The sequence below is a fragment of the Danio rerio genome, chromosome 17 (assembly GCF_052040795.2).
Source record: "Danio rerio strain M-AB ecotype USA chromosome 17, GRCz13ab, whole genome shotgun sequence".
Taxonomy (NCBI): Eukaryota; Metazoa; Chordata; class Actinopteri; order Cypriniformes; family Danionidae; genus Danio; species Danio rerio.
Genome location: NC_141037.1, coordinates 15,692,081 through 15,719,650, shown reverse-complemented (window position 1 = coordinate 15,719,650; position 27,570 = coordinate 15,692,081). Strand labels below are relative to the sequence as shown.

The following is a 27,570-nucleotide window of genomic DNA, read 5'->3' as shown; positions in this document are numbered from 1 at the left end:
TTCCTTCCTTCCTTTTCTCTCTTATTCTCTCATTATGGTTTATAGCCTTTGCATTGAATGAGAAATGCCTTGAACTGGGTTAAAATCCTGGCTTTTGTGAAATCTGTACGTTTGCAAACAAGAAATGTGTTTCTTTTTGAGATAAGAGTTCTTTTTTTGTGTGTAAAATCATTTCCTTCAACGTGAAATGATATAATTTTACACACATAAAAATTATTGAATGACTTGCATCCAAATAAGCTGAAGCTTTTCTCAACACTGAATATGCTAAATTTTAAGAAGCTTTTTGGTAAGCCATTATAAAGGATGGTTTTCAAGTTTAGTGTTCATAATTGTCTGAGATCATAGTAATTATGTGTACATTCTCTGTGCTCTTTTGTATTTTTTTTTTAGTTATTTAGTTTGTAACTTTAGCTTGAGTGCAGCTTGGATTATTTGTTGGTTCCCATTTTTCTGCAGTTCTTTTCCGTCTAGATTAAAGTGGTAGAAATGTTTTAAATTTAGCTTCTTATGATTGTTATTAAAATAAAACAACACAAATGCTTGATAGAATAGGTGCATGTGCTGATATTTATTGTCAAAACACATTCTTGTACATTTTCTAGTTATTTCAAAGTGAAATTTCCTGTGAATTTCCAGTTAATTGTGTCAGGAATAAATAGATGTGATTGCTGCAGTGATTGGTGATTGATTGATTATTGTTCATAAACACATAGTGGCCAAGTCTAAGTCATAAGTAGGCCCACATGGAATCTGAGCGCAGAAATCTGCAGATTATATCATTGAGTCTATTTGTTTACTTGTGTAAATGTGTGTAAATTTATTCCGTTTTAAATTAATTTCAGTAATAATATTGATTAATATAAAAATATTAATATGATTTATTTACAATACAGTTATTAAAGTAATATTTTCTGTCTTTTAGGAGATATATTATATGAGAGACTTGCTTTGTTTACCAAACCAGTGGATCTAATTGATTTGCATTATAAACATTAAATAAATGTTATAAAGGTTTTTTTCACATATTAAGTTTTTAGTTAGGATACTTCCAAAATCTTTTTACATATATCTGCAGATTTTTTACATTTTTTTTAAAATTGCACAGAAATAGCAAAAAAAATCTACAGATTCTGTCTGACACAAGTCTAATTTTTCTGAGACGTCGTTATATATGACCTAGAGATACAACTATTTGACTGGATTCTGAAGATTAAATAAATAAATAAATACTGAGAAAATTACCTTTAAAGTTGACAACATGAAATGCTTTGCAATTCACATTACTAATTTGAAATTTAAGTTTAAATATATTTATATCTACCTATATGGATCTACCTTAAAGTTATCAAGTTTAAGAGTCTCTTTAACATGTATGTTTATTTTATTATAAAGAGATGAGATATTTTGTTTAAATATTTTAGTTTTTGACTATTAAAACTATTTGCCTTAGTGATGTTTGTAAATGAAAATTAAAAAAATTATCATATTCTTAAATAGGATTTTTTTGCAATATCGCCCAGCCCTAGGACGTTTAACCATCAGCTCTGTAATCATAAATCGAATGAAAAGGAATCAAATCTGCTGGTGTTTTACTACCTCTAGTGTTCATTTCAGCTGATTAGTAAACATGAGGGCTGCATTTTTAGACGTCTGAAAAAGAATGTTGGTGGAGGCACAATTTTCCACTGAGCCAGGATGAAAAAAGAACTGCTTCTCTAAGTTTTTTTGGTAGCTTCGAGTTGATATAATGACTTTCAGCGGTTTCTTTTCTCAAATGAACAGCAGACAAGCATTCAGAGGTCAGGCCGTAGCACATTATGGTGGGCATCACAGTTTAAGTCTCTGTTTGGGTATGATGGCACTATAAACCTGCTCTGCGGGGTCAAGTACACCGAGCAGATTTTACACAAACACACGTGCTGTAAACTTAATCCTGACGCCATTTAAGTCTTTACGTCCCTGTTCCTCTTAAGGGAAACATCTGGTCACTTTAAGCTTCTGGGTCCGATCATAAATTCAGAGTGAAGTTTATGTTTGACTTCTGGGTCGGGATGGCCTTAGCACTGGATCGCAGGCTGGTGTACTCATTAAAACGGGACTGGATGAAGATAAAGTTGGTCACGGTAACTTTCGCTGTTCTATTCCTAAAATGGAGACGGGGAGATGAACACTGTTCAGTCTTTGGAGAGGTCAGGGATAGTTTCGTTGTGTGAGGTCTGGGAATATACAGTAAAACTACAGATGTGTGTGCATGTGTGTGAGTGTCTTTCTGTGTTTTATGAAATCTGGGACATCTGGGGATTTAGATCAAACAAGGTGATGTTGTGGCTAAGTAGTAAGCAGTCAATTGGCAGACGCTTTCATCACAAAGAGATGTAAAGTAAGTTGAAGGATGGTCACCTTGGAGTAACCTGGAGTTAAAGGCATACAGGGTGTCTGCTGCGTCTTAAGAGGTCTTAAGTTTCAAACAACAAATTTAAGGCCTTGGAAAGTCTTACATTTACTTATATTGTGTTGTATGTATTAAATCATTTTTAACAGGTATAAATTTACTTTGTTTGTCTAGATGTAGAGCCAATCGGGCCAATACCAAATCCATGTCAATAAAACATTTAAAAAAAAAGTTTGATATTTATTATATTTACTAATATATAATGAATACACTCACCGGCCACTTTATTAGGCACACCTGTCCCACTGCTCATTAACGAAAATTTCTTATCAGCCAATCACATGGCAGCAGCTCGATGCATGTAGACATGGTCAAGACAATCTTCTGCAGTTCTTAAATGTAGTCTTAAATTTAAAAGGGAATTCGGTCATTTAATCGCTGTCATTCCACACCTGCTGAAAGAAACACTTTTAAAAGAAGTTAATTCAAGTGCTGTTGCCTCACAGCAAGAAGGTCGCTGGTTCGAGCCTCGGCTGGGTCAGTTGGTGTTTCTGTGTAGAGTTTGCATGTTCTCCGTGTTGGCGTGGGTTTCCTCCGGGTGCTCCGGTTTCCACCACAGTCCAAAGACATGCGGTACAGGTGAAGTAAAAATTGTCCGTATTTAGCCTACCCATAATTGTCAGTTCGCCAAATTGGTCACAATTTCAAGTCCTTATTTAGAAAAATATGAATTATGAAAAATATCCAATAACCTTTTACCGTTGATTCCAAAGTAGAAAAAAAACAATACTATGATAATCAATGGTTACTGGTTTACAAAATTTCCAACAAAAAGATACCCAAACATGTTTGTGACGAGTGAAGGGCGAGTAAATAATGACAGAATTTTCATTTTCAGGTAAACTATTCCTTTAAACTACCCTTGTATTTACTTTTCAGTTTCCCATATGGATCATTTAGGTATTAATATGTTCCCTTTACAAATAAAAGTGTACCATTTCGAAAGTGTATTGCCCCAGTGACAGCTTTTGTATCTGTATCTCTAAGAGTGAATGTTAGGTGTGACGAAAACTTCATATTTTCATCTCACGATAAGTCATTCTAAAATTCTGAGGATGGCAGATCTACACGCAACCACACTAGCTATTGTTTTTAATTCAAGGATGTGTGTTATACAAGCATTAAAGGGTAAGTTCACCACAAAATTAAAAAAATTATTCACCCGCGGGTCATTCAAGATAGTTGATATTATAGAATTTTTTTTTGCTTAATCAGTGTTCCATGGTGATGGGTATTTTAGATTAATAATAAAAACATACAAACACGTCCAAATCAAGAGGCTCCTGATAAAACACTGAAGTGAAATAATCGTTATGTGTAAGAAACCGAACATTGTTTACAATATTATTAATTTTAATCCACTGCCTAGTCAAACAGATATTTTTACAATTGTGAATGTTGTCCAATTGATTTTAATGACGAAAGTGCAAAGGCGTACTTGGATTGGAGGTCAGGTGACTCAGTTTGTTGATGGTTATAATTGCGTCACCAGCCCTAACACTTTCGTCATGTCCAATGTCTTACACGGGCCGATCGTTTCATTTCACAAGACCTAAGTGTTTCATCAGGAGCCATGGATGATGAAGCTTTATGGATGATAAAGTTTATTCATATAACCCTGATGCCAGTAAACGACCAAAGAGTGTTGTTCAAGTCAACAGAAGTTATATGATGTCTTTGTGTGATCAGCAGACCAAATTTAATTCATGTTAGACTCTAGTTTTAGACTTTGGTCTGCCAAAAATATATATGGCAGAAGTTTAAGTAAACGATACTTTGTTTTGGTGTGCTTTCTCACAACACATCCCATAATGATAACAGTCAGCAGGAGAAGGGATCTTTTGTGGCTTTCCGGATGCTTGTGTCCACATATTCATTTACACTATGAAAGCAATCCAAGCAAAGGCGTTTTTGACTACCTCTGGAAGTGGTCAAAGAGGACAATAGTGTGTTGTCCAGTATAATTACATTGACAAAAATGTATCCTATTACCTAGGCCTGTCACAATATCTATTTTTAGTTGTACGATATATTGTACTAAATATATTACAATAAATAATATTATTGTCATTTTAAGACCATTTTATGCCACTTGTTATATGACAACTTAATAGCATCATAATGCAAGCACACTCCTCCAAAGAACACATAATATTTATTCTTAATAATATTTAATTTAATTATAGTCATTTTAACAGTATAACCCTCTACAGTGTTGCCATATGGCAACATGATATTTATGTTCATGTCCCTGTTTCTTTAAGACCCATGTTCAATTTTTTTTGGTTGGAAAGAGATCTTAATTTAGCCAATGATGTGTTTTGGTTAAGTCACATGACGTGTTTTTCTGTGGGGCGATTTCTGACAGACCTGCATTTATTGTGAGTACTGTAGTTGCAAATAAAAACATCAATAAAACAAAGGATCAACTCATGTCAGATCCGAATCTGAGACATCACCTCCAGTACATTACAATGACATATTCACAACTCTTAGTTGGTTGTTTGTAATAAAACAATTAAATCAAATCAAACAACATTTTAAACAACGAAATTATTAAGCAAAGTTCTAAATTAGAAATTTCTAAGTTAGATCCACTATTGGATGTTTTTGACGTTGTTGCAAAATATCATAAAGTACCCTAAAAAAAACATTTTTTTCCCCATTTTTACATTTTTTTTTTTATAGCTCATCAAGTCAAGCTAAGAAAACAGTTAAATATTTTATTTATAGATCTATCATAATGCGGGCAGTAGAAGGTTATTAATAAGGCTTTGGAATTAGAATGTGAAAACATATATCCTAAATAAATCATAATAAATGTTATCAAGAAAGTAACAGAGGCAGCGATACTGTATCTGCTAACAGATCTATTTTCAGTTGTCAGACATCCACATTAAAAAATACTAGTGTAAATGTAAAATCAGGCCCGATCGTGCAGTTTCAGACTTGATCAGAATTAAATGCAGTGGCACAGAGTAGGCATGGGCCGGTATAAGATTCTGACGGTATGATAGCCTTGGATAAAAATATCACGGTATCACGGTTTTGTGATTACTGCTCTAAAATATATTCTTTTTAAATGTCTGTGGAAAAAAACTAAAAGTTTTTTCTCTTTGAACAAAATATAATCTTTTTTGAGAAACACTTATAATAATTTGGAGCAGTAAACATATCAGGCTAAATAATGAAAATGAACCATTGACTTCTGCTGTCTTCATTTGTTTCAAAAACAGATTTCTTTACAATTTAAAACTGCATCTTTAGTAAATAAAAAAATCTTACACGTACCTTAGGAATGTTATTACAAAACATTTTGGCGGTATTAAAACCTTGACTTTTCCAAGCCGCAGTATACCTTGAAAATGGTTATCGTTCTATGACTAGCACAGAGTTAGACCTCTTTCTTGAAAGCAGTGCGTGCGGCATGACATTACTTTGTTGCAAAGACTATTGTTTTAATGCCGGCGAAGTAGAACACGGAAGCAGCTTGAAGCGGAAAGCGAGAGTATGTCTGCGCTCTGGAGGTATTCTAAAGTTAATGACGGCAACATTGCCATAGTAAACTGTGAGATTTGTAAACTTGGGATTGCAAGAGGTGGAAAGGAAAAGGCTGCATTTAACACAACAAACACAATTAAGAGTTAAGAGTTAGAATAAAAAATTAGAAACATCTTGGATCTGTTTCTTCGTTCTTCTTTATTGTTTTTTTTTTTATGCATTGTAGAAGTATCGGATCGGGTTTTGGTATCGGTAGATACTCAGTCAAATGTCTCGATGGCAAAAAAAAAAACCTGATCCAGACACCTAATTTTCTTTAACCATACTGACACTGACATCTCCAATAACAATCAGTTAAATCAGTTAAAATGCATTTAGAATTGTTTTTTTTATGGATGGGCAATATATATTGCATCACCAAAAAGGATTGAGTTCATGTCCATGTGTTGTGCAATAAGTCGATATATTGATTATTGTGACAGGCTTACTATTACCTGGGTTAAAAAGCATTTAGAAATCTCAAGAGCGTCAGTTTTTGTATTTGCCTTTTATTGGTAGATTTACCAGAATAATGTTTTCTGATAAGGCACATTAAAAACGAGGTTTAGTGTCAACATGGTTTGTTTTTTCTGTGAGGAGATTCGCATATAAAAGCGCCTAATAGTGCAACTTGATAGCTCATTGCTTTTGTTTTATCTGACTTCATGACGCTCTGCATGTTCAATCATGTCATTGTGTTTTGCTGAAGTTTATGAGGCTTATGTAATTGTTGTAATGGGTTATAAGATCATACATTGCTGTTTTTATGAGTCTTACAGCACAACGACGCAAGCAGATAAATCCCTTTTCTCATTTGTTTTAGTAGATCCACCACCGTTCAAGTGTTGGTGGGAACTAACCATCATACTTTACATATTGCTGCTGTCTTCAGTTGGAGGTCAGTTGTAACCTGTTAGTTCAGAGTGTAAATAGGTTGTTGATGTGACGTTGCATTTTCAATCACACGTGACAAAAAATGAATATATATAAGTATTGTTTTTTGTGTTTTTTTATATCTTTATTGCATTTTAACTTTACACTCAGATAATACAGAAATAAAAGCAAAAACAACAACAAAAAAGAAACTTAGTATTTTAAATCAGTATTTATGACTTCTCTTCTTATTATAATTAGTATTGTTATTAAAATTACTGTTATCATATGTTTAACATTTTTTGAGCATAGTTCAGTAAATTACAGCAAAATCTTTAAACAATTATAAGTACCTCTGGCGTAGTTTAACAAGTGGCCATTTTATTTAATAAAATTTAATAAATAAAATTTTGTAAATATTATGTCTTTAATATTCCTTTAAAACCTGTTTTAACACATTTTAATCAGTTTTTTTCTGTTTTTAATAATCTTTATTCTTTGTTTTTATTTTCTTGTTTCTTTTATTCTTAATTATGTAAATCACTTTAAATTACACTGGAAAAAATATTTAAAGATGAGATCTTGATTTTACTAAATTGTTTTAAGTTAAGTAGTTGTAAACAATTTATTTGGTTTGACTTTAAGCTAAGAAATTAAGTTGAAAATTACTAAATGTATTTGTTTGTTTAAGTTTAACACATATACATTGTTTGGAACATATATTTTTTCAGTGTACCATTGTGTATAAAATGTGTTATATAAATAAACTTGCCTTGCTAGCTTTGCCTAAATGGCAGTCAATTCTTTTTCACCCATATAATTCTAAAAACATAGCAACACATTGTGTCAATGGAAGCTATGTCCTCTGGTGTGGCGCTATATGCTAATTTTAAATCACACAAAAACTTTAATTAGTTAAATGACCCTATTCAGGTCCTTTTGTTGTCCCCTATTTTTTGAAAATTTCCAACAATTTCGACAAGTCATGGAGAAAAAAAAAATTCATAGTTTCTTAATAAACAAATAGTGTTCGTTTCTGCTAGTCGCACAATGGGACATTATTACGGTGCAGTTCAGTAAAAATAAAAAAAAATGGTGAAAGTATTGATATAGTTAATTACCCTTACATTTATAAGACTTCAAACTACATGGGTAAATTTATAAAAATAGATATATTTCTGTTCAAAATCATACTATTTTTATATATATATATCGTATTTGTATTATAGGCAGCTACTCGGCTAACATAAAAACGACTGTGATATTTCCTAGTTCCTTTGAAAGGCTTGTCCTAAAGAGGCTCTGATTGGTCAGCTAACATAATGTGCTGTGATTCGCAAATCGGCTCCACGTCACATTAAAAAGAGTCACACCTCCACAAGCATGAGCTTTTGCTGTGTAAATACTGTCAGTCAGAGTAGCTGTTAGCTGTATCAGTTTGAGCCTGAATCAGACCGAAAATGACACAGAGGACACAGCTGAACCTCATGTCTGCTCTCTAAAATAAAATCTGTCTTTCACATATATTGGGGTTATAAGCATGTGTAAGTAATATGAAGCGTTCACATATCTTTTGCGAGTTTGTCGAAAAAGATGTACAGTAGAATGCAGAGAAAGCGTCCGCATAGAGAGACACTGCAGTGCGGCTGAAGATTGTGGGTGTTTACAGTGGTTTGACGGATAATTTGTAGCTAAACTGTTTACGGTGCCAAACAGCGTTTCTTGTTGTTTACATCTTTTTTTTTTACGTCCTTACTACAACATATTGTTAATGCTATGCATGTAATAGATCAATTTTAACAAATAAAAATACTTGCAGGTTGTGGCTAACAATCTACAGCTTCATCTATTATGGTTGGAGATGCTACTTTGAGAAGTTTTTAGCAGAATCCAGCACTGAACTGGGAGAGATTCTGGAAGCTATCCTTTGTCAAATACTAGCTATATATTATTTATAATTATATGGAACATAATAAAAATTAAATTGTAAGCACTTCTCTCTTTGTGTCATGTATTTTGGAAGGCCAAAATACAGAAACAGAAGAAGCTACGTAAAAAATGCCAGTGTTTGGACAGCATTTTGGCATTCTCTGCTAGAATGCTAAACATTAGCATTAGAGCGCCTCAGGCTACGCCCCAATGCTGCGTGGGGTGAATGCACGTAAACTGAAGCGTGTGTGATCTCATTAGCGCGAATGTATTTTTTTGTAGTCCCCAAACTTTTCACTCTAGGATTTTTAAGCTAATGCTGTAAAAACTATTTCTCTTTTTGCATTTTTTAGGGGTTTTTCACCTTTTTTTTTATCACAGGACAGTAGAGAGTTCAGACAGGAAAGCATTGGGAGCAGAGAGAGAGGAAGGATCGACAAAAGACCTCGAGTTGGGAATTGAACTCGGGTCACCGTGAGCATGTTGGTGCTATATGTCAGTGCACAGTACCACTAGGCTACTGGCGCCAACCCCTTTGCATTTTTGCCTATTTAGTAAACTACCCATATACAGTACATTAACGTTTTAGTTTCAATATATCAAATGTTACATAAAGCTGCAACTACCCCAGGGTGATGGTACAATTTTATGCTGTGTTATTCAGAAAATGTGCATGGTTGTGCTGGGATGCAACTGTTTTTGTTTTTTTATTTGTAGCTTTGATGTCACCCCTTTTCATTTCCTCTCTTTTTTTTCTTCTTGGACAGGGGGTCATAGCTCAAGCAAGACACATTTGACTGGTGGGCCTCTGGCCATGATGGCCCCACGTAAGCGAGGAGGTCGGGGCCTGTCATTCCTCTGCTGCTGTCTAAAAGGGAGCGATCATCCCGAAATCACCTACAGCCTCCGTCATGGCAGCAACTTTACACTGCAGACCATGGAGCCCACCCTGCCAATGCCCCCCACTGAGGAGCTGGATGCTATGTTCACTGAACTGGTGGTACGTGCTGTATCATGACTCCATTTTGTTTACTTTCTTTGTTTTACTTATTTCCTATGATCTGAACTGGATAGGTGAATGGATGGGCATAGTTGAATATTTGTATGGGAATAGGGCGATGAATAGCTAGGTTGATGGGTAGAAAGATGATAGATGGGTAGATCTGTGAATTGGATACATGAATGCATAAATACATGGCTGGGTAGATGGATGGTTGAATGAACATGATATATATATTAGGGATGTAACGGTATTAAATACCGTCATACCGCAATATTAATTTTTTTCGATATTACCATAGTCGCATGACTCGGTAAAACTATAGGTCTTCTGAGAAAATTTGCTCAGGCGAATGAAGCGAACGGGAGGTACCGGAAACTACAATTCCCATCAGCCCAGGCTTGGCCATAATCCCTTGCGGTCTGTTGTCGCTATAGATCCAGTAATGCGGAAATGGAGTGTGCTGCTAGAAGCGGGGATGAAAAAGAGCTGGGTGTTGTCGCAGCGCGCGTACTGAATAGTGGTGTTGTTGCGCGAGTTCTTATCAGCTGTGTTGTCGCGCGTACTGTAAAGCGGGGACGGAGGGTATGTCGCGTCGCGGGGGCACTTTTGATCATTTTGGAAGGGAACTTTCTATCCAAGACTAAAAAGGGCATCTGCACTGCACAGGTTGAGCCCTGTGTGTGCACGTGCCTGCAAGTTGGGGAATAGGACTAATAATCAGTCATGGGGACTGCAGAAACACAGCACACTGTTCAAATTGATGCAGACATGAGATCTCTATCTCACTCATGGTTTGTCCTCTCAAGTGGGGGAAAGACAATGCACAACGTTACCCACTGCTGTCAACCTGGGCCAAGTCATATCTCTCTGTCCCAGAAACCTCAGTCCCAAATGAGAGGGTTTTTTTCTGTTGCAGGGGACATTGTAAATACCCAGAGATACCAGCTTTTACCAGATTATATTTATATGATAATTTTCCTTTAAACCCATCTCTATCTAAGTGAGCGAGTGATTAAATGTTGAATGTGATGAGTTTTCAACAATACTAAATTGAAACTTAATTTTTTTACATGGTTTAATATTTTTTTGTTATTAAAATTGAAGTTCCTGTTTCAAAGCTAACAGAGAGATGGCTAATTTGTATGTCATTGACACTTTTGGCACTTTTTTGGAGTATTTTCATAAGTTTTGTTTTTTCCTGTAAATGATTCAATAAATACCGTACTGTGACATTCATACCGAGGTATTACCGTACCGTGAAATTCTGATACCGTTACATCCCTTATATATATATATATATATATATATATATATATATATATATATATATATATATATATATATAGATAGATAGATAGATAGATAGATAGATAGATAGATAGATAGATAGATAGATAGATATAGATAGATATAGATGGATAATAATTTAATAAATTGGGTGGATGAATGGGTGAATAGGTGGAATTATGGGTAGAATGTAAATTAATGGAAAGAGGAATAGCTGGGTGGATGGATATTAATTTTGGTGAATTGGACAGATGTATAAATATATGGATAAGTAGATGAACAGATGATTGATATATGGATGGATGGATGGATGGATTAATGGGTGGATAGATGGAATAATGAGTAGATGGTTAATGAATGACTAGGTTGATGGATAGAAGGATCTAGTAGTAGAGCTGGTAAATTGGATGGATGAATACATAAATACATGGATATGTAGATGGATTGATGAATGAACATGATTTATATATGGCTGGTATACAGCCTGGTACACAGGCTGTCCCTTAAGGGTCAATGCGAGGACTCTTCTGTCACTGGGGTCATACAAGAATCAGTCTAATGCTCTCCACTCCTCCATAACCACCACAACAGCTGCTCAGGATACGGCCTGGTCCAGGATTATGGAAACCTCGGGAATAATAAAAAAAGACTAACATAAGCGCAGATGCTGTTCAAATTATACTGGCGGTTTCTCAATATGCGTTCTTCAGCTGTCTTGCGTCCTCGTGTTCTCGTGCAACGTCATCATCAGCTGCCTAAGTTCAGTTCCAATTCTCAAGACTGCAAGTACGGAGGACGCGTGAAACTTCTCGGATGTGTTCTGGAAGTCCCAGAAGTCATTGCGAGAATTGTGGGAATTGTGGGAATTGCAGCATTTTATTTAGATTTTTAATTAAAGTTCAGAGATATCACTTATTTACCTCAGAAGTTTCCCTAAATAAAACGGTGAAAGTAAACATTAACATGAACATCTTAATAAAGGAATAAACACATTAAGGGTTGTTTGTTTGCTGAAATTCGTATTAAAATTTGTTTTATTTATATTGTGCAGAGTATATTTATAATGTTTTTATGCAAAGTATATCTTTTAAAGAGGAGGGAAACAATAAATCGTTGTATGAGTGCTGTAATGTTTAAATAATTTCCATTTAAAACACGTGAAGTTGACATGACCATCAGGAAGAACGCACCATCTCATTTCTCAAAGGACGCATTCTCTGCCCTCACGGTCTCCTGAGTTCGTTCTTCCGAGGACACCTGGCAAGACTGCTCTCCACAAGAACACAAGTCCGTTCTCTGCGTTCTTGGAATTGAGAAACAGCCAAGGTCTTTAGGGATGTGTTCTCGGCTCCGGTTGCCCTAAATCAGACATGTCCAAACTCGGTCCTGGAGAGCCGGTGTCCTGCAAAGTTTAGTTCCAACCCCAATCAGACACACCTGGGTAGCTAATCAAGCTCTTACTAGGCTTTCTAGAAACATCCTTGCAGGTGTGTTGAGGCAAGTTGGAGCTAAAATCTGCAGGACATCGTTCCTCCAAGACCCAGTTTGGACACCCCGCCCTAAATAATGCAGACTAACAATACTTTAGAAGATTAGTATTTTAACAGCTCTTGTGTTTTATGTGTATGCTAATGGAAAGAGATGTGTCTTTAATCTAGTTTTAAACTAGTTTTAAATAAGCAAACCATGTGATCAGATATTAAAAATCAAGCATAATGGAGTGTTAGATGCATACATAAATGGAGGGATTTACTGATGGGTGGATATAGATGGATGGATGGATTGATAGAAACACCACCTATGGTAGTCTATTTTTTGTTAAATATTTTAGCCAGCTTTCTCTTTTTGCCTGATACTGTAGATCTTTAAACAAGAGCCACTTTGAAAGTCTAATTTGACCTATGGTTTTGTCAAACATTATATTGGCAGGCTTGTTAAGGATAACTTATTAAAACAGAGAGAACCTTGTCTTTGTATCCCATGATGAAAACATGCAGATGAACAGAGTTCATAAGCACGCAAGCCCACATGGCCAAAAATCACAAACAGAGCCTGTTAAGTGGGTTCATTCACAATAATCCCATCTGAATAGTTAAAGCAAAAATGCCTGTTCTTCAGTTAAACACTGCTTTGCTCTATCATTCCTGCATTTGTGGAGTGAATCAGAGCTTGTCTTGGATTCCATAATATGGGGAATCCGAGCATTCCCTGCTAATGGTCCAGTAAAGAGTATGTTAGACAATGCATGTCCGCTCATTATCTCTGCAGACTCAATCAAGTTGGCGAAGGTCTGTATGCCTCATGCCCACCAGCGCGTGACCAGCAGGCATCTGGCACAGATGGGCTCATGGATTACTTGTATGCGCCAGACTCTGTCTCTTACGCAGCCTGTCCCCTGCTGAGACTTTGAGAACTCACAGTGAGCCACGACTGAGTCCTCGGTCAGTGTCCTGTTAACTTGATTTAACAGGGAAATGTTTTTAGCAGGCTTGTGATTTTGTCCATATAGGGTTGGAAAGCAGTCCATTTAATAAAGTCAGTACCGAACTATAATATCCTACATTTTTGGCCTAAGATAGGTCTCTTTCTACTAGAGCTGTGCGATTTGGTGAAAATGTGTAATTGCATTTTATTTTATTAATACATTTAAAATTTTTAACAAATGGTCTGTTAATAAGTTGACATACAAGCAATCCAATGATGAATCGACTGATGTTCACGGCTTTAAAATACTCCAGTGTTTCTGTATCTGTTGTTACACTCAGTAAACAGCCTGAGTTCATTGAACTGATGACCTCCATAGACAATCACAGTCATTTTTGTTGAGCATGTGAACACAACGTGATCAACAGCGCTTAAACGTTAGCGGGAAATGGACATTTTAAAAATTTTAGTACCGATTTGTATCGAATTCCAGTATTGTCACAACACTAGTATGTGTAGAACGTCATTTTAGAGGATGTATAGTAGTACACTGCACTGCTTGAAGGTGTCTATTCATCACTTGTTGCATATTCCCTAGTTAGGTTTAGTCTATAACCCCTATTCACACAGTGATACATCCTGAGAATTTCCGGAACGACTTTTTACCGGTAAATTTGAAAAAGCGCTGCTCACACAGGCATGAACATTATAGATTTTTTCCAGAAAAGACCATTCACATATCCATTCCAAAATACTGGTAAATTCTTATATTTTTTTAAACTTTGACCACATTACAAACTCTGTGGATGGATGAGTATTGTGAACGAATTCGATGAAAACATATGCGGGAACACTTCAACATGTCGAGATCAAAGTCCCTTTTTTTCTATTCTATAGTCTTTGGTCGAGATGTACATAATATGTGTGTGCTGGCGCTCACCGGCTGCTTCACGTGCAAGCATGACGCTTCATACAACTGAAGAAAGCAGAGCTTGAAGGTAAACAAACAACACCTTATCATAAGCACCGAAGTCATTCTCGCTTGAGTAAATGTCTACAGTAAAGCTGTACGGGTCATTTATATATCATATGAGAAGCACTTCTCACAAAAACAGATGCTTTATACATATACTGTAAATACTTCTGTATAAATGTTTATTATTAACCTTTCTTTGAACACGATTTGATTATTACTGCAGTTCAATGAATGATAAAAGCCTACTGTAACGTCTGCAATTAGATGAAATAAATAAATGCAACATATATGAACACATACAGCCCATGTTACCAATTACAGATAAACTACACACAGCATATATTTAGTCCTTATTTGTATTCAAAAACAATACGCAACATGTACAGTAACCCAGTGAGTGCAAACCTCTCATCTGTATCTTTAATCTTCACCAGCACATGTAATCTCTGTTAGAGAGTAATTCCGTCATTGCGAGTTCATAATAGTCTAAAAGGTGATGATAATAATTAAACATGGCAGTTTCTTCATCTTTTAGGTTGCTGAAAGAATCATTTGCTCCTTTGTTTTTCCGGCTTCTCCTTTATTTTTCTGCTCTACACTCTCGCAATTGTCTACTTCAATAATCACGCACACGTTATTATCATCAGTTCAAGAAGTTTGTTATTTCTAATATGGACATGCAGCAAGCTCTCTGGAGAAAGTGAAACCGCTTGCACTTTAGACAGCCTCGTAAAACAACAGAACACAGCAGATTTTGTTCTTCTTAGCTTTGTTTCTGTTCATCAAGTTGACGACAAGTTTTGTTTGGACTCAGGTCCACCTGGTCTCGTTATTATATGTATATAGTATATTGGTGTAATGTTTCGGCTGTGCATTTAAAAATGGCGGTTCCTTTGTTTTCATTCTCTTTGTGCACACACTAGTGACGTTCTCTGTAAACCAATAGCATTCAGCTGTGCAACTAGCTCCGCCTTTTGGTACCCTTTTGTGGTGCTAGGTACCCTTTAGAAAGGGTACCCAAAAAGTGGTATGGTACTGTTCGCTTTTTGGTACTTTTTGACGATGGTAATGGCCATAAAAGGATACCGAACCATAACGTACCGAACCAAGTCCAAGTAAAGCCTAGCAGAAGAAAATCCCATTTCAGGTTTATCTCACAGAGACCTAAAGAGAGAGAACGTACTGTAAGAGCTGCTGATTTGGAGAAGATCAGATTGTGACCTGCCTGCCTCCGCAGTAGATGAGGTGTCTGGATGTGATGTTCTTGCTCTGGAATCTTTGCTCAAATATACATCAGTACTTATGAGTTGGATTATACGATTTCCCTGTATTTTTCATTCTGTTTGTCCTCATTATTTCCTTATGCAGCCTGTTAAAGTGGTCCCGGGACCTGTGTGTGTGTGTGTGTCTCACATGATGTTAATTATCTTGTGCCCGAACATCTGGACTGAATAGGACCAGCTCACTGCAGAAGTGCATCATGGGAATGTGCGGAGGTCACAGGAGTGTGCAGGCATTAATTGATGGTTTACATGACTAAATCTTTTCTTGCCACGAGGAAACAAGGGCCCTCTCTCACACACGAAATTGTGGGAAATTAACCTCCGCTTGAGGGTCAGCGATATCCAGAGGCTGATGTCAGACTTTCAGTCATGTTGGTTTTGTCAGGCCTCGTGGCTGGGTGTGTGTGTGTCACTGCCAAAACAAATATTGGATATGCTATATATATGCTGTGCGTGCGTGTGCGTGCATGTGCGTGTGCGTGCGTGCGTGTATATTTGAAACATGGAACAATCATTTCATGACATTTTAAACATCCAAAATACAAATTAATTGTAATTTAAGTCTTTTCCACTGGTCTTCATGCTGCTAGGTTTTACCCATTTCACAGCAATAGCTTTACTAACTAATACATTGTTAAAATATTATAACATTTAGCTTTATCACTTATTATTTTCTGTCAAGTACAGGTAAAGGCAAAGATACCTATGTATTTTATTTTGAAACATTTAAAATAGACTTAATTTTATTGTTTAAAGTGCCTCTTGTATATACTATCACGTTTCTGAATGTATACATGCAAACATTAAAAGTTATCTTTGGAGTTTATTTATTGTACATTAAAATAATTTATAAATTTTTCTGCAAACAACATATATTTTTATGCAATTAATTTATTTTGTTTGGTATTTAATTGATGTCCATTTATTTATGTACCAAAACATAGCATATATTTTTAAAATTTGTTTTAATTTAATTTGATTTTTTTTATTTTATTTAATTATTAATTGTGAATTAATTTAATTTGTAATCAAATTTAGAATTTAGTTTTTATTCAATTTGTAATTATTGTAATTGAATTTTAATTTAATATTAATTTATTAAATATGTTTTATACAATTTCCTACACAACACATTATGCAATGCATTTACTTTGTAATATATTTATTTTATATCTATTTGTTTATTTACGAAATTATAGTTGACATTGTTTTTTGTTTTGCTTTAATTTAATTTTTTTATTACATTTAATTTTATTTTAATTGATTTAATTTTATTATTATTTAGTTTTAATTTATTTATTAATTAGTTAATTTAGTTTTGTTTATTTTACTTTAACATTAATGTATTTAATTTTAATTAGTTTATTTTCATTTAATTCAATTAAACTTTTTTATTTATTTTCATTTAATTTTAATTTTATATTATTTTATTAAATATGTTTTATACTTTTTCCAACACAAAACTGATGTTAACATCAAAACACAGTATATTTTTATTTTTATTGTTTTAGTTTTTTTGTTTTCTTTTAATTTATTTTATAGTTTATTAAATTTATTTAATTTACATTTTTTCTTTAATTTTAATACAGTTTTAATTTCATTTATAATAAAAAATATTTAATATTATTTTATTAAATTTATATTTTATACATTTTTCTACACAAAACATTTTTTATGCAATGCGTGTACTTTGAAAGGTATTTATTTTTTCTCTTTGTATATTTACCAAAATGTAATATATTTTTCAAAAATGTTTATTATTTTTAATACATTTTAATTGCAAATTTTTAAACAAATTAAAGCATACATTATCTTAAAACCTCACTTCGTGTCTCTTTCTCTTACAGGATGAGCTGGATCTCACAGAGAAACATAGAGCGGCCATGTTTGCCCTGCCTGCCGAGAAGAAATGGCAAATCTACTGTAGCAAGAAAAAGGTAAGACATCAGCAATAAACTTTTTTTTTTTTTAAGCAAGACCATGTCAAAAAGCATTACCCGACTTTAACCATTCCCAAAACAGCTCTGTTTCCAGTGGAGTCTGCAATCTGAAACTCAGCATCTAAATGTAAATGAACGAATATTTCTTAGTCTCACTGTTCACCCAAAAAAGGATGCAATGTAAACGGTGCCGTTGGAGCACATACTTGGTTCCAGGACAATAAAGTGGTGTTGAGTGCGAGGGTTTATTTTCACAGTACGTGTGATTTGGTTCTGAGGAGTGAGAGGTAACAGAACCCAGGCTGTCCTGTCACACTCTGTAGAGCCACGTTTATTGGAGACGTTTTTTACACCGGGGGAATAAAGAGCATGAGAGAAGCAGAGATCAAGAGCGTTTACCTGGTCACTTCACACCAGGGGTTCAGTCTTCAGCTGCTGACCTGCTGTCCCCTAAAAAACTTATGTTATATTTACAATATAAAAAAGCAAACATTTATGGCTGTGACGTATCAAAGCTTTGTAAGCTAATACACTGGTGGAGATGAAATTTCAAGGTTTTTATTTTCCTTAAATCTTTTTATGGGTTATGTCTGTCAGATCCCAAGGGACCGCTGACCTTAAAATGGAAACTATAGTAAAATCTCATCGAGTGAACACAGATTAGGAAAATGCAATAATTTAGATGAACTTATAATAACAATAAGAAAAGAAATCATAATAATGTAAAACACTAAAATAATTATAAAGCACTTACTGACTTATCCATGTACTTACTTATTTACCTACTTACCTGTTTACATACTTGCATACCTACCTATTTACTTACATACCCACTTATTTACCTACCCACTTATTTACCTACTTACCTGTTTACATACTTACCTACCTATTTACTTACTTACCTACCTACTTATTTACCTACTTACCTATTTACCTACTTACATACTTGCCTACCTACTTACTTATTTACCCAGTAACCTAGTTACTTACCTACTTACAAACCTACCTACTTACTTGCTAGACAAGCAAGTCAATGGATGAATAGATAAACAGATGGATGGATGGATGGATGGATGGATAGATGAGTAAAGAGATGGATGGTAGACTGATGGTCGGATGCATGGGGAGAGAGAGAGAGACAGATGAATGGATCTATGGAGGAAGAGCGAAACGGATGGATGAATGGATGGATGGGTTAGTGGATGGATGGGTGGATGGATGAAGAGAGATGGAGACAGATAGATGGATGGATCGAGACAGAAGACTACATGGAGAAAGATGGATAGATAGATAGATAGATAGATAGATAGATAGATAGATAGATAGATAGATAGATAGATAGATGGGTGGAGAGAGAGAAACAAATGGAGATTGAAAGAGAGATATATGGATGGATGGATATAGATGTATAAACAGAGAGAAATGTATGTATGGATAGAAACTAATGTATGGATGGATGGAGAGAGACGGTTGGATGAATAGATGGAGAGAGGGACAGACGGATGAATGGATGGAGAGAGAGATGGATGAATGAATGGATGAAAAGAAATGGATAAAGAGATGGGGAGAAAGATAAGGATGGATGGATGGATGGATGGAGAGAGATGGGTGTATGGATGGATGAAAAAAATATGGATGGATAGACAGATGGATAGATGGATGAAGAGAGAAAGAGATTGATGGATAGGCAGTTAGATGGATTGACACATAGGCAGATGGATGGATGTATATAGAGAGATGGATGGAGAGAGAGAGAGAAACAAATGAATAGAGAAAGAGAGATGGATGGATGGACCTATGGATAAAAATTGAGAGAGATAGATAGATAAATGGATATAGATGTATGGATAGAGGGAGATGGATGGATGGATGGATGGAGAGAGAGAAACTGATGTATGGATGGTTGAAGATAGACGGATGGATGAATGGATGAAGAGAGAGATGGATAGGTGGATGAATGAATAGAGAGAGAGAGACGGATGAATGGATGAAAAGAGAGATGAATAGATGGAGAGATTGGGAGAAAGTTAAGGATGGATGGAGAAATATGGATGGACAGATGGATGGAGAGAGAGATGGATGGATGGATGAATGGATAGAGAGACGAGTGTATAGATGGATGGAGAATTATAGATGCATGGATGAATGAATAGACGGACGGACGGATGGATGGATGGATGGATGGATGGAGAGAGAGAGATTGATGTATGGAGAGATGCATGGATGGGGAGAGAGTGAGAGATTGGTGAATGGATAGATGGATAAATGGAAAGTTGGGGAGAGGGATAGATGGACGGATAGATGGAAGAAGAAAGAAAGAGATGGATGGATGAATGGAGAGAGAGATTGATAGATAGGCAGTTGGAAATATTAACACGCATAGGCGAACAGATGGATGATAAATGGACGAATGAATAGATGGACTGATTCTGATTGGGTTATTAAACTGCAATCATCAGTCAGACAGTCATCATGTGTTCCTCCACACAGCACAGATCTCTGCTTACTGTAGTGTTCTTGAGCTCATCAAATCTCTGCTCTCCACTCACACAATCACGTGTGTGTGTGTGTGTGTGTGTGTGTGTCCACCGCTGACTCCTTGTCTGACATGCTGCTTGTTACCTGAAAACAGCCTCAAAACTCTGAGCTTCAGCAATTCTCTTCTGGCAGTGTTGAGTCAATGGCTCTGGCAGAGTGTTAAAGGCTCCAACTCGCTCCAAAACATGCCTTTTCCCAGAGTAACTGACTCTTTAAAGCTCCTAATACAAAGGCCGGGGTCAGAAAACAATGCCACAGTGTTTAGCACTGCGCTCAAGTGTCTATAATACAGCAGCTGCTCGCCCTTTCTGTTCCACATTGACTTGTGCTGGCCAGGATAAGTTTTGAGTTGGGAATTGGACTTGTTTTGGGGGGGGTTTCGTGCACCACATGAGCCTATATGCTTCCAGGAATCTTATTTAACAAGTCCCACCCATTGTTTTATAACCGCATTCTGCAATTATACAATTTAACTCAACTATTTTACACCGTGGGCGCTTTGAGATTAATAAAAGTATAGCTTGAGACCAAGGAGAAGGGTGAGAAAGTTCTCGTTATAGGTATCATGAACGCAAATAGTTCGTAGCAGACGTTCGAAAGTACTTTGGCCTCAACATCTTGACAGTAGTTTTAGCGCTCATTATTCTGCACGGCCGTGGTTCCATGTGTTGTTCAGAGCCCAAAACTCCACTGGGAGGAGGTTTGATTCAGGTCTCGCAGGTGTAGCTGGCCCACAGGCTGCATTCAGTGTTTTATTGAGCTGGGAGAACACTGAATACTCATTCTTCTCAGACACAGGTTTGGTGGAAGTGTTTTTGCAGGGTTATGCACAACTGTTTTGATTAGGTGGAATAAATTGCTGTGGTGCTGAATATTAAAAGAAAAAAACTTTGATGGAAGTATTTCTGCAAAGTTAAGCTAATATAAACTAAAATGCTTTGGTACTGAAAGAAAAGGACGAGGCAGTGGCGCAGTGGGTAGCACGTTCGCCTCACTGCAAGAAGGTCGCTGGTTCGAACCTCGGCTCAGTTGGCGTTTCTGTTTGCATGTTCTCCCTGCCTTCGCGTGGGTTTCCTCCGGGTCCAAAGTCCAAAAACATGCGGTACAGGTGAATTGGGTAGGCTAAATTGTCGGTAGTGTATGAGAGTGTGTTTCCCAGAGATGGGTTGCAGCTGGAAGGGCATCTGCTGCGTAAAAACTTGCTGGATAAGTTGGCGGTTCATTCCGCTGTGGCGACACCGGATTAATGAAGGGACTAAGCCGACAAGAAAATGAACGAATGAATGACTGAAAGAAAAGGGTTTTGGTAGATGCATTTAAACCAATTAATTAAATAAATACAAATAAATAAATCAATATTTTTTTAAATAAAACATATAAATATAATATTTTGTATATGTATATAAGAGTTTAGATGCAAAACCCTCTAAATCCATCAGACTTCTTTTCTTGTAAATGAGCATTTCTATCAGGCTTCTGTGATTAGGTTCAGAAGTTTCATTTAATTGGTATCGATAAAGTTATTAGCTGGTAAATAAATTAGCTTTTTTCTCCAAAATGTAACTTTAGACAATTCTTTGTTTTTTACCAAGGTAGATTTTCTTTTGCGTCAAAAGAAGCTAAATCCACTTGTGTTTTTTTTTTTTTTTTTGCAAAAACCTCTAAATCCACCTATTGGGACAAAACAGTGTAATTAGTTGAAAAATCACTAAAGATGTAATTAGATAATATTTTACCAAAGATAAAACACGTTACACAGATCACCTAAAATTTAAAATACAGAAATCAAATACAGTTGAAGTCAGAATTATTAGCCTCCTGAATTATTCGCCCCCTGTTGATTTTTTTTCCCCCTCAATTTCTGTTTAACGGAGAGATGTTTTCAACACATTTCTAAACATAATAGTTTTAATAGGTCATTTCTAGGGCCAGACAGAATCTGTGCATGCAGAATTCCGCAGATTTTTAGCCCATCATTAATTCTGTTTATATACTTGAGTAAATGTGTAAATCTAAATTTATTCAGTTTTTATTCAGTAATGTATTGCTTTTTATTTAATATATTAAGGTTTTAATTGTGATACTCCACTGGATACTCCCAAAATAATTCCGCATAAATCCGCAGATTTTTACCAAAATTCTCTGCAGAAATAGCAAAAATCGTCCGCAGATTCCATCTGGCCCTGGTCATTTCTAATAATTGATTTATTTTATCTTTGCAATTTTTTATATATAATTTATTTTCCCTTATAGGAACAGGAAGAGAATAAAGGGGCGACCAGCTGGCCTGAATTCTACATCGATCAGATCAATTCTATGGCTGCTGTAAGTATGACTAACAGACTAGACAGCAAACACTAAACACTTTCCTGGCCGCGCTAATTTCCGTCTTTACCCTGAGGACATGAGAGACTCTTAGTCAAGAGGAGGTCATTAAACTCCCATGTGTTGCCCTTGAGGAAGCTGTTGGGGATGTAGGTGTTTATCGGGTGGGAAACAACTGTAAATATTTCATGGAGCAAAGAGCGCTGATGCTCATCAAAAAAGATTATGGCTGAAGCTATAAATTCCTGATGCTGACACACTTTTTATTTAGTATAATTGATTTAAAAAGATATATTTATTTATTTATTTGATTTTTGATTGATGGGTTTTATTTAATTTTATTTATACATTTGTGTGTTATTGGTTTGTTTATCTGATTTATTTGATTTGTTTTTGTTAATTAGTTTATTTATTTTTTATGTCAGTTTCTTCACTGTTTTGTTTACTGTTTTCTTATTTGTTTGTTTTTTGGTTTATTTAATTATTTAATTTATTTAATTGTTTGGTTTTGATTTTTTTAATTTTAATTTTTTTGTTTTTGATTAATTGATAAATTTAATTTATTTGTTTTTGAGTTTGGTTTATTTATTTAGTTATTTTTATTTATTTGTTTGTTTTGGATTATTTAATTAAATTCTTTTTGTTTTTTTGGTTTTTAAATTAATTAAATGATTAATTTGTTTGTTTTGGATTATTTATTTTATTTATTTTTTATTGGTTTTTATTTATTTATTAATTGGTTTATCTGTTTTGGTCTTATTTATTTTATTTGTTTTGTTGAAGTTTTGTTTTTCTTTCTTTCTTTAATTAATTTAATTTGTTTTGGATTATTTATTGTATCTATTTATTTATTTTTGTTTGGTTGTGTTTGGTTTATTAATTAGTTTATTTATTTATTGGTTTATTTTGTATTATTTATTTTATTTATTTTTGTTTGTTTTTGGTTTATAAATTAATTAATTTATTTGTTTGTTTTGCTCTTGGTTTATTTATTTAGTTTTATTTATTTGCTTGTTTTGGATTATTTATTTAATTCTTTTTGTTTTTCATTTATAAATTAATTTATTTATTTGTTTATTTATTTTGTTTTCAGTCTTATTTATTTTATTTTAGTTTTTTATTTTATTTTATTTAATTTATTAATTAATTAATTTTTGTTTGTTTTTTTGGTTAATTAATTAGTTTATTTATTTATTTGTGTTAGTTTTCGTCTTAATTATTTTATTTTCGTTTTTAATTTTATTTATTTAATTAATTAATTTTGTTTGGTTGTTTTTTGTTTATTATTTGTTTATTTATTTGTTTATTTTGGATTTTTTACTTTATTTATTTATTTTTTGTTTAATTTGTGTTAGATTTTTTACTTCTTTGTTTACTGTTTGTTTACTGTCATATTTATTTGTTTGTTTCTTTTGGTTTTATTTATTTTTTATTAATTGTATTTATTTGTTTTTGTTTGGTTGTTTAGTTTATTACTTTTATTTATTTATTTATTTATTTATTTATTTATTTATTTATTTATTTATTTATTTATTTATTTCTGTTTGTTTACTGTTACAAACTTTACCAAAACTCTGGTATTGTAAACTTTGGTCAGTCCATTAATTATTTGCATCTGTGTTAAATCTCACCAGAGGAAGTCTTTGCTAGCTCTGGAGAAGGAGGATGAGGAGGAGAGGAATAAAACCATAGAGAGCCTGAAAACTGCTCTCCGCACACAGCCCATGAGGTACTATCTTGAGCAATCACATTTACTGTTCCTCATTTCATACCTGTGGCATTAGTTTCAAATACTGATAAAAAAAAGTGTTTCATTAGTGCTAAGTGTATTTATATAGTGCTTGCAGTATGTTGACTTTGCAGACTATTAAATCTGCTACTCAGTTCTTCACAGCAGAGTGATTCAGTTTTATTTGCGTGAAGAAATCTTTGCATCATATATAAAGAAGCAGACCACATCAAATATACAGCAACAGTATGTAGTTAAATACTTTAACATAATTAATAGGGCTGCATGATTTATCGTTTCTGCATCTATATAGCAATATGCTCATCTGCAATATTCACATAGCAGGAATTGGTTTTATAGCTGACCAGGAGCCACATTTAGAACACATAGGATTTTTTGGTGTCACTGCAGAGTTTAATCATGGAAAGTTTATTATTTGCATGATAACATTTGTAACCATGATAAAGAGCAATCTTGTTCATTTTTTCGCTATAAAATAAAGACTATGTAGTGCTATTTTGAATTTGATGATTTAATCTCTGCACCTGAATGCTGTTCGACTAGAAAACCATAAACCCTGTGTATTTCACTTTAATCTTTGCTTTATTGCATTCATGTATGCTTGTAATTTGCTTATTATATTTAATGCATCATTCACTCTCTTTCTAAATCATCCCACTTGAGCTAAAATGATCAATTATTTCCAAAAGAGCTATTTAAGTCAAGGTAATTGTAATCATACTGCAATAAATGTTGCAAAAAACAAAAAATCACAATACTTAAGGAATTTTCTAATATTGCACATCCCTAATAAATATTGTAATACATCAATAAAGTATTGTGTGTATGTATTTATTAGGGTTACACAATATATTCGTTTCAGCATTGATATCGCAATGTGCACATCCACAAAAGTCACATCGCAAGATGTGCAATGTTGAGTCTGGATTATAGTTTTCTGTAGCTCCTGTCTTGTATTTATTTACTGTATTTATACAAAATTTGTGCGGAAAAAAAATAAATGTTTTTCTTGCTTGGCATTTACGTCCTATTTCTAGTCCAAATATTTACATTTCAAAGCGAGAATAAGATTCTTTTACTTTCCCCACTGGCTGCTAATTTTGCTTGTATTTTGGAAAAATTCTAAATTTAGCCTCATTTCTTCTGAAGTTGCAAACAAAACAATATTTTTACTTGATCTAGTAATTTTTCAATATTTGGACTTGAAACAAGACAAAGCAAAGTAAGAAAAGCATTTTTTTGCATTGTGATTTATTCACTTTCGCTACCTGAATTCTGTTAGACACCCAAGAAAACTGTGTTCATATTGCAATATGTATCGCAGAAAAATAAAATGTCACAATATCAAATTTTTCAAATGTTAGAATTTTTAATTGAAATAAATATTTTATTAATTTTATACAGATGCATTATATATTTATTTATTAGCGTATTTATATTCAAATATGTAACTGCATGCAGTGTGTTTTTATACTCTGTAAAAATGCCACACAATTCATTCATGTTGTCCCAACACAAATTGAGTTAACTTAACACTTTTAACAAATTTATGTGGATTGAACATAAAAAAATTCTTTGTCCCAATGAAATCTCAAGAAATGTGTTGTTTCAGCTCATTTTAAATGGGTAGGTTAAACAAGAAAAAAAAAATGTATTTGAATGTACTATATATATGTATGTATGTATGTATGTATGTATGTATGTATGTATGTATGTATGTATGTATGTATGTATGTATATATATATATATATATATATATATATATATATATATATATATATATATATATATATATACACAGTATATGTGTAGAAACATATTTGTGTAAAAACGTTTAGCATTGGAATTATTTATTGTTTATACCAGTTTATGCATCCCATGTCTAAAACATAAAATTGAAAACAAAAACCTACATGAAGCTAAAAATACTAAAAATGACAAAAACAACTAAAGAATAGTTTTATCTCCACTTAATAAATGTACTTGTTTTGGTTAATTTCAAGTTTCAAATAATTGATGTGTTTAAAGCCACTCTGACAGCTGCGATAATGATTAAGAATTTGTATTGCTGTCCCCTAGAAACCATGTACAAAGCCTCCAGCTTAATTTTGCATGGCCCTCCGTTTTTTTCCCTCATGCAACCGTCTCTGAAATAACACCAGAATATGCACTTAAATCTCAGGACATTAAGCTTAAATTTTCCATACGATTTAAAAAATGTGTTTTGATCTGCTTGACTTCATCTCAAGGTTCGTGACGCGCTTCATAGACCAGGATGGCCTGACGTGCATCTTAAATTTTCTGAAAACGATGGACTATGAGACGACCGAATCGCAGATCCACACGTCGCTCATCGGCTGCATTAAAGCCCTGATGAACAACTCTCAGGGCCGAGCGCACGTGCTCTCGCATTCAGAAAGCATCAACATCATTGCTCAAAGCCTGGCCACCGAGAACATCAAGACTAAAGTGGCTGTTCTGGAGATCATGGGTGCTGTTTGTTTGGTTCCTGGAGGACACAAGAAAATTCTGGAAGCCATGCTGCATTATCAGAAGTTTGCCTGCGAGCGGACGCGCTTTCAGGTGGGCAAGTCAAGAATTGGGGATCGAGGTGTCATTAAACACTAGTATTGAAGATAATGCTACTATTTATTTTATATTAAGTTATTTTAATTGTTTAAATTATTTGTTACAGTACTTTTTAGGGTTGTACCATTATGAGTTTTTACAGTATGATTATAGTCTCCAAAAATATAGCAGTTTCTTGATTTACATTAAAGGTGCAGTAGATGATCTGCCTAAATGCTAACCGGTTAGCATAATATGTTTGAAACACAATCCCTCTCCTGCCATCCAAAGCCACGTCTCTTGAACTCGCGAACGCACACATAAAGATAACAGAGACCCACTAGATCAGGGCTATTAAATTAGTTTGTTATGGGGGCAGGTTCATGAAAAGCATCACAAATGAGGAGCCAGAGAGATATGACTTGTAATATAAGTGATGACACAACAGCATATAAAAGCCCATATGCTATATTTTTGCTCCTTAAGACACCCATGTTGGCTTTTTCTTCATTAAAACGTTATAATGTTGTATTTTGAAACTATATAACATCACTGCATTGTACAAACATATTCAAGTCTTGTATTTTAAAGCACGACAAAAGCAGTGCATTGCTCAAGTAAGCTCATTCAAACTCATTCATATGTTATGTCTTAAACTGCGTAACAATTAGGGATGCA

The 27,570-nt window shown here is 34.3% G+C and overlaps 1 protein-coding gene across 10 annotated transcripts in view; it reads left to right on the top strand.

Moving 5' to 3' along the window:
• The window catches only part of daam1a (dishevelled associated activator of morphogenesis 1a), a 133,070-nt gene that overhangs the window by 67,134 nt on the left and 38,366 nt on the right, over positions 1-27,570 (top strand). For 8 of the 10 annotated variants that reach the window (XM_087290168.1, XM_087290164.1, XM_087290171.1 and 5 more), the window contains 5 exons: positions 9,565-9,797; positions 17,618-17,707; positions 22,502-22,573; positions 24,208-24,302; positions 26,574-26,907. In XM_087290168.1, the coding sequence (XP_087146294.1) occupies positions 9,612-9,797; positions 17,618-17,707; positions 22,502-22,573; positions 24,208-24,302; positions 26,574-26,907 (777 nt within the window). In that variant the 5' untranslated portion in view covers positions 9,565-9,611. Of the gene's footprint in view, positions 1-6,818; positions 6,894-9,564; positions 9,798-17,617; positions 17,708-22,501; positions 22,574-24,207; positions 24,303-26,573; positions 26,908-27,570 lie in introns of all 10 variants that reach the window. The other 2 variants (XM_087290163.1, XM_087290162.1) reach the window with 1 other exon arrangement.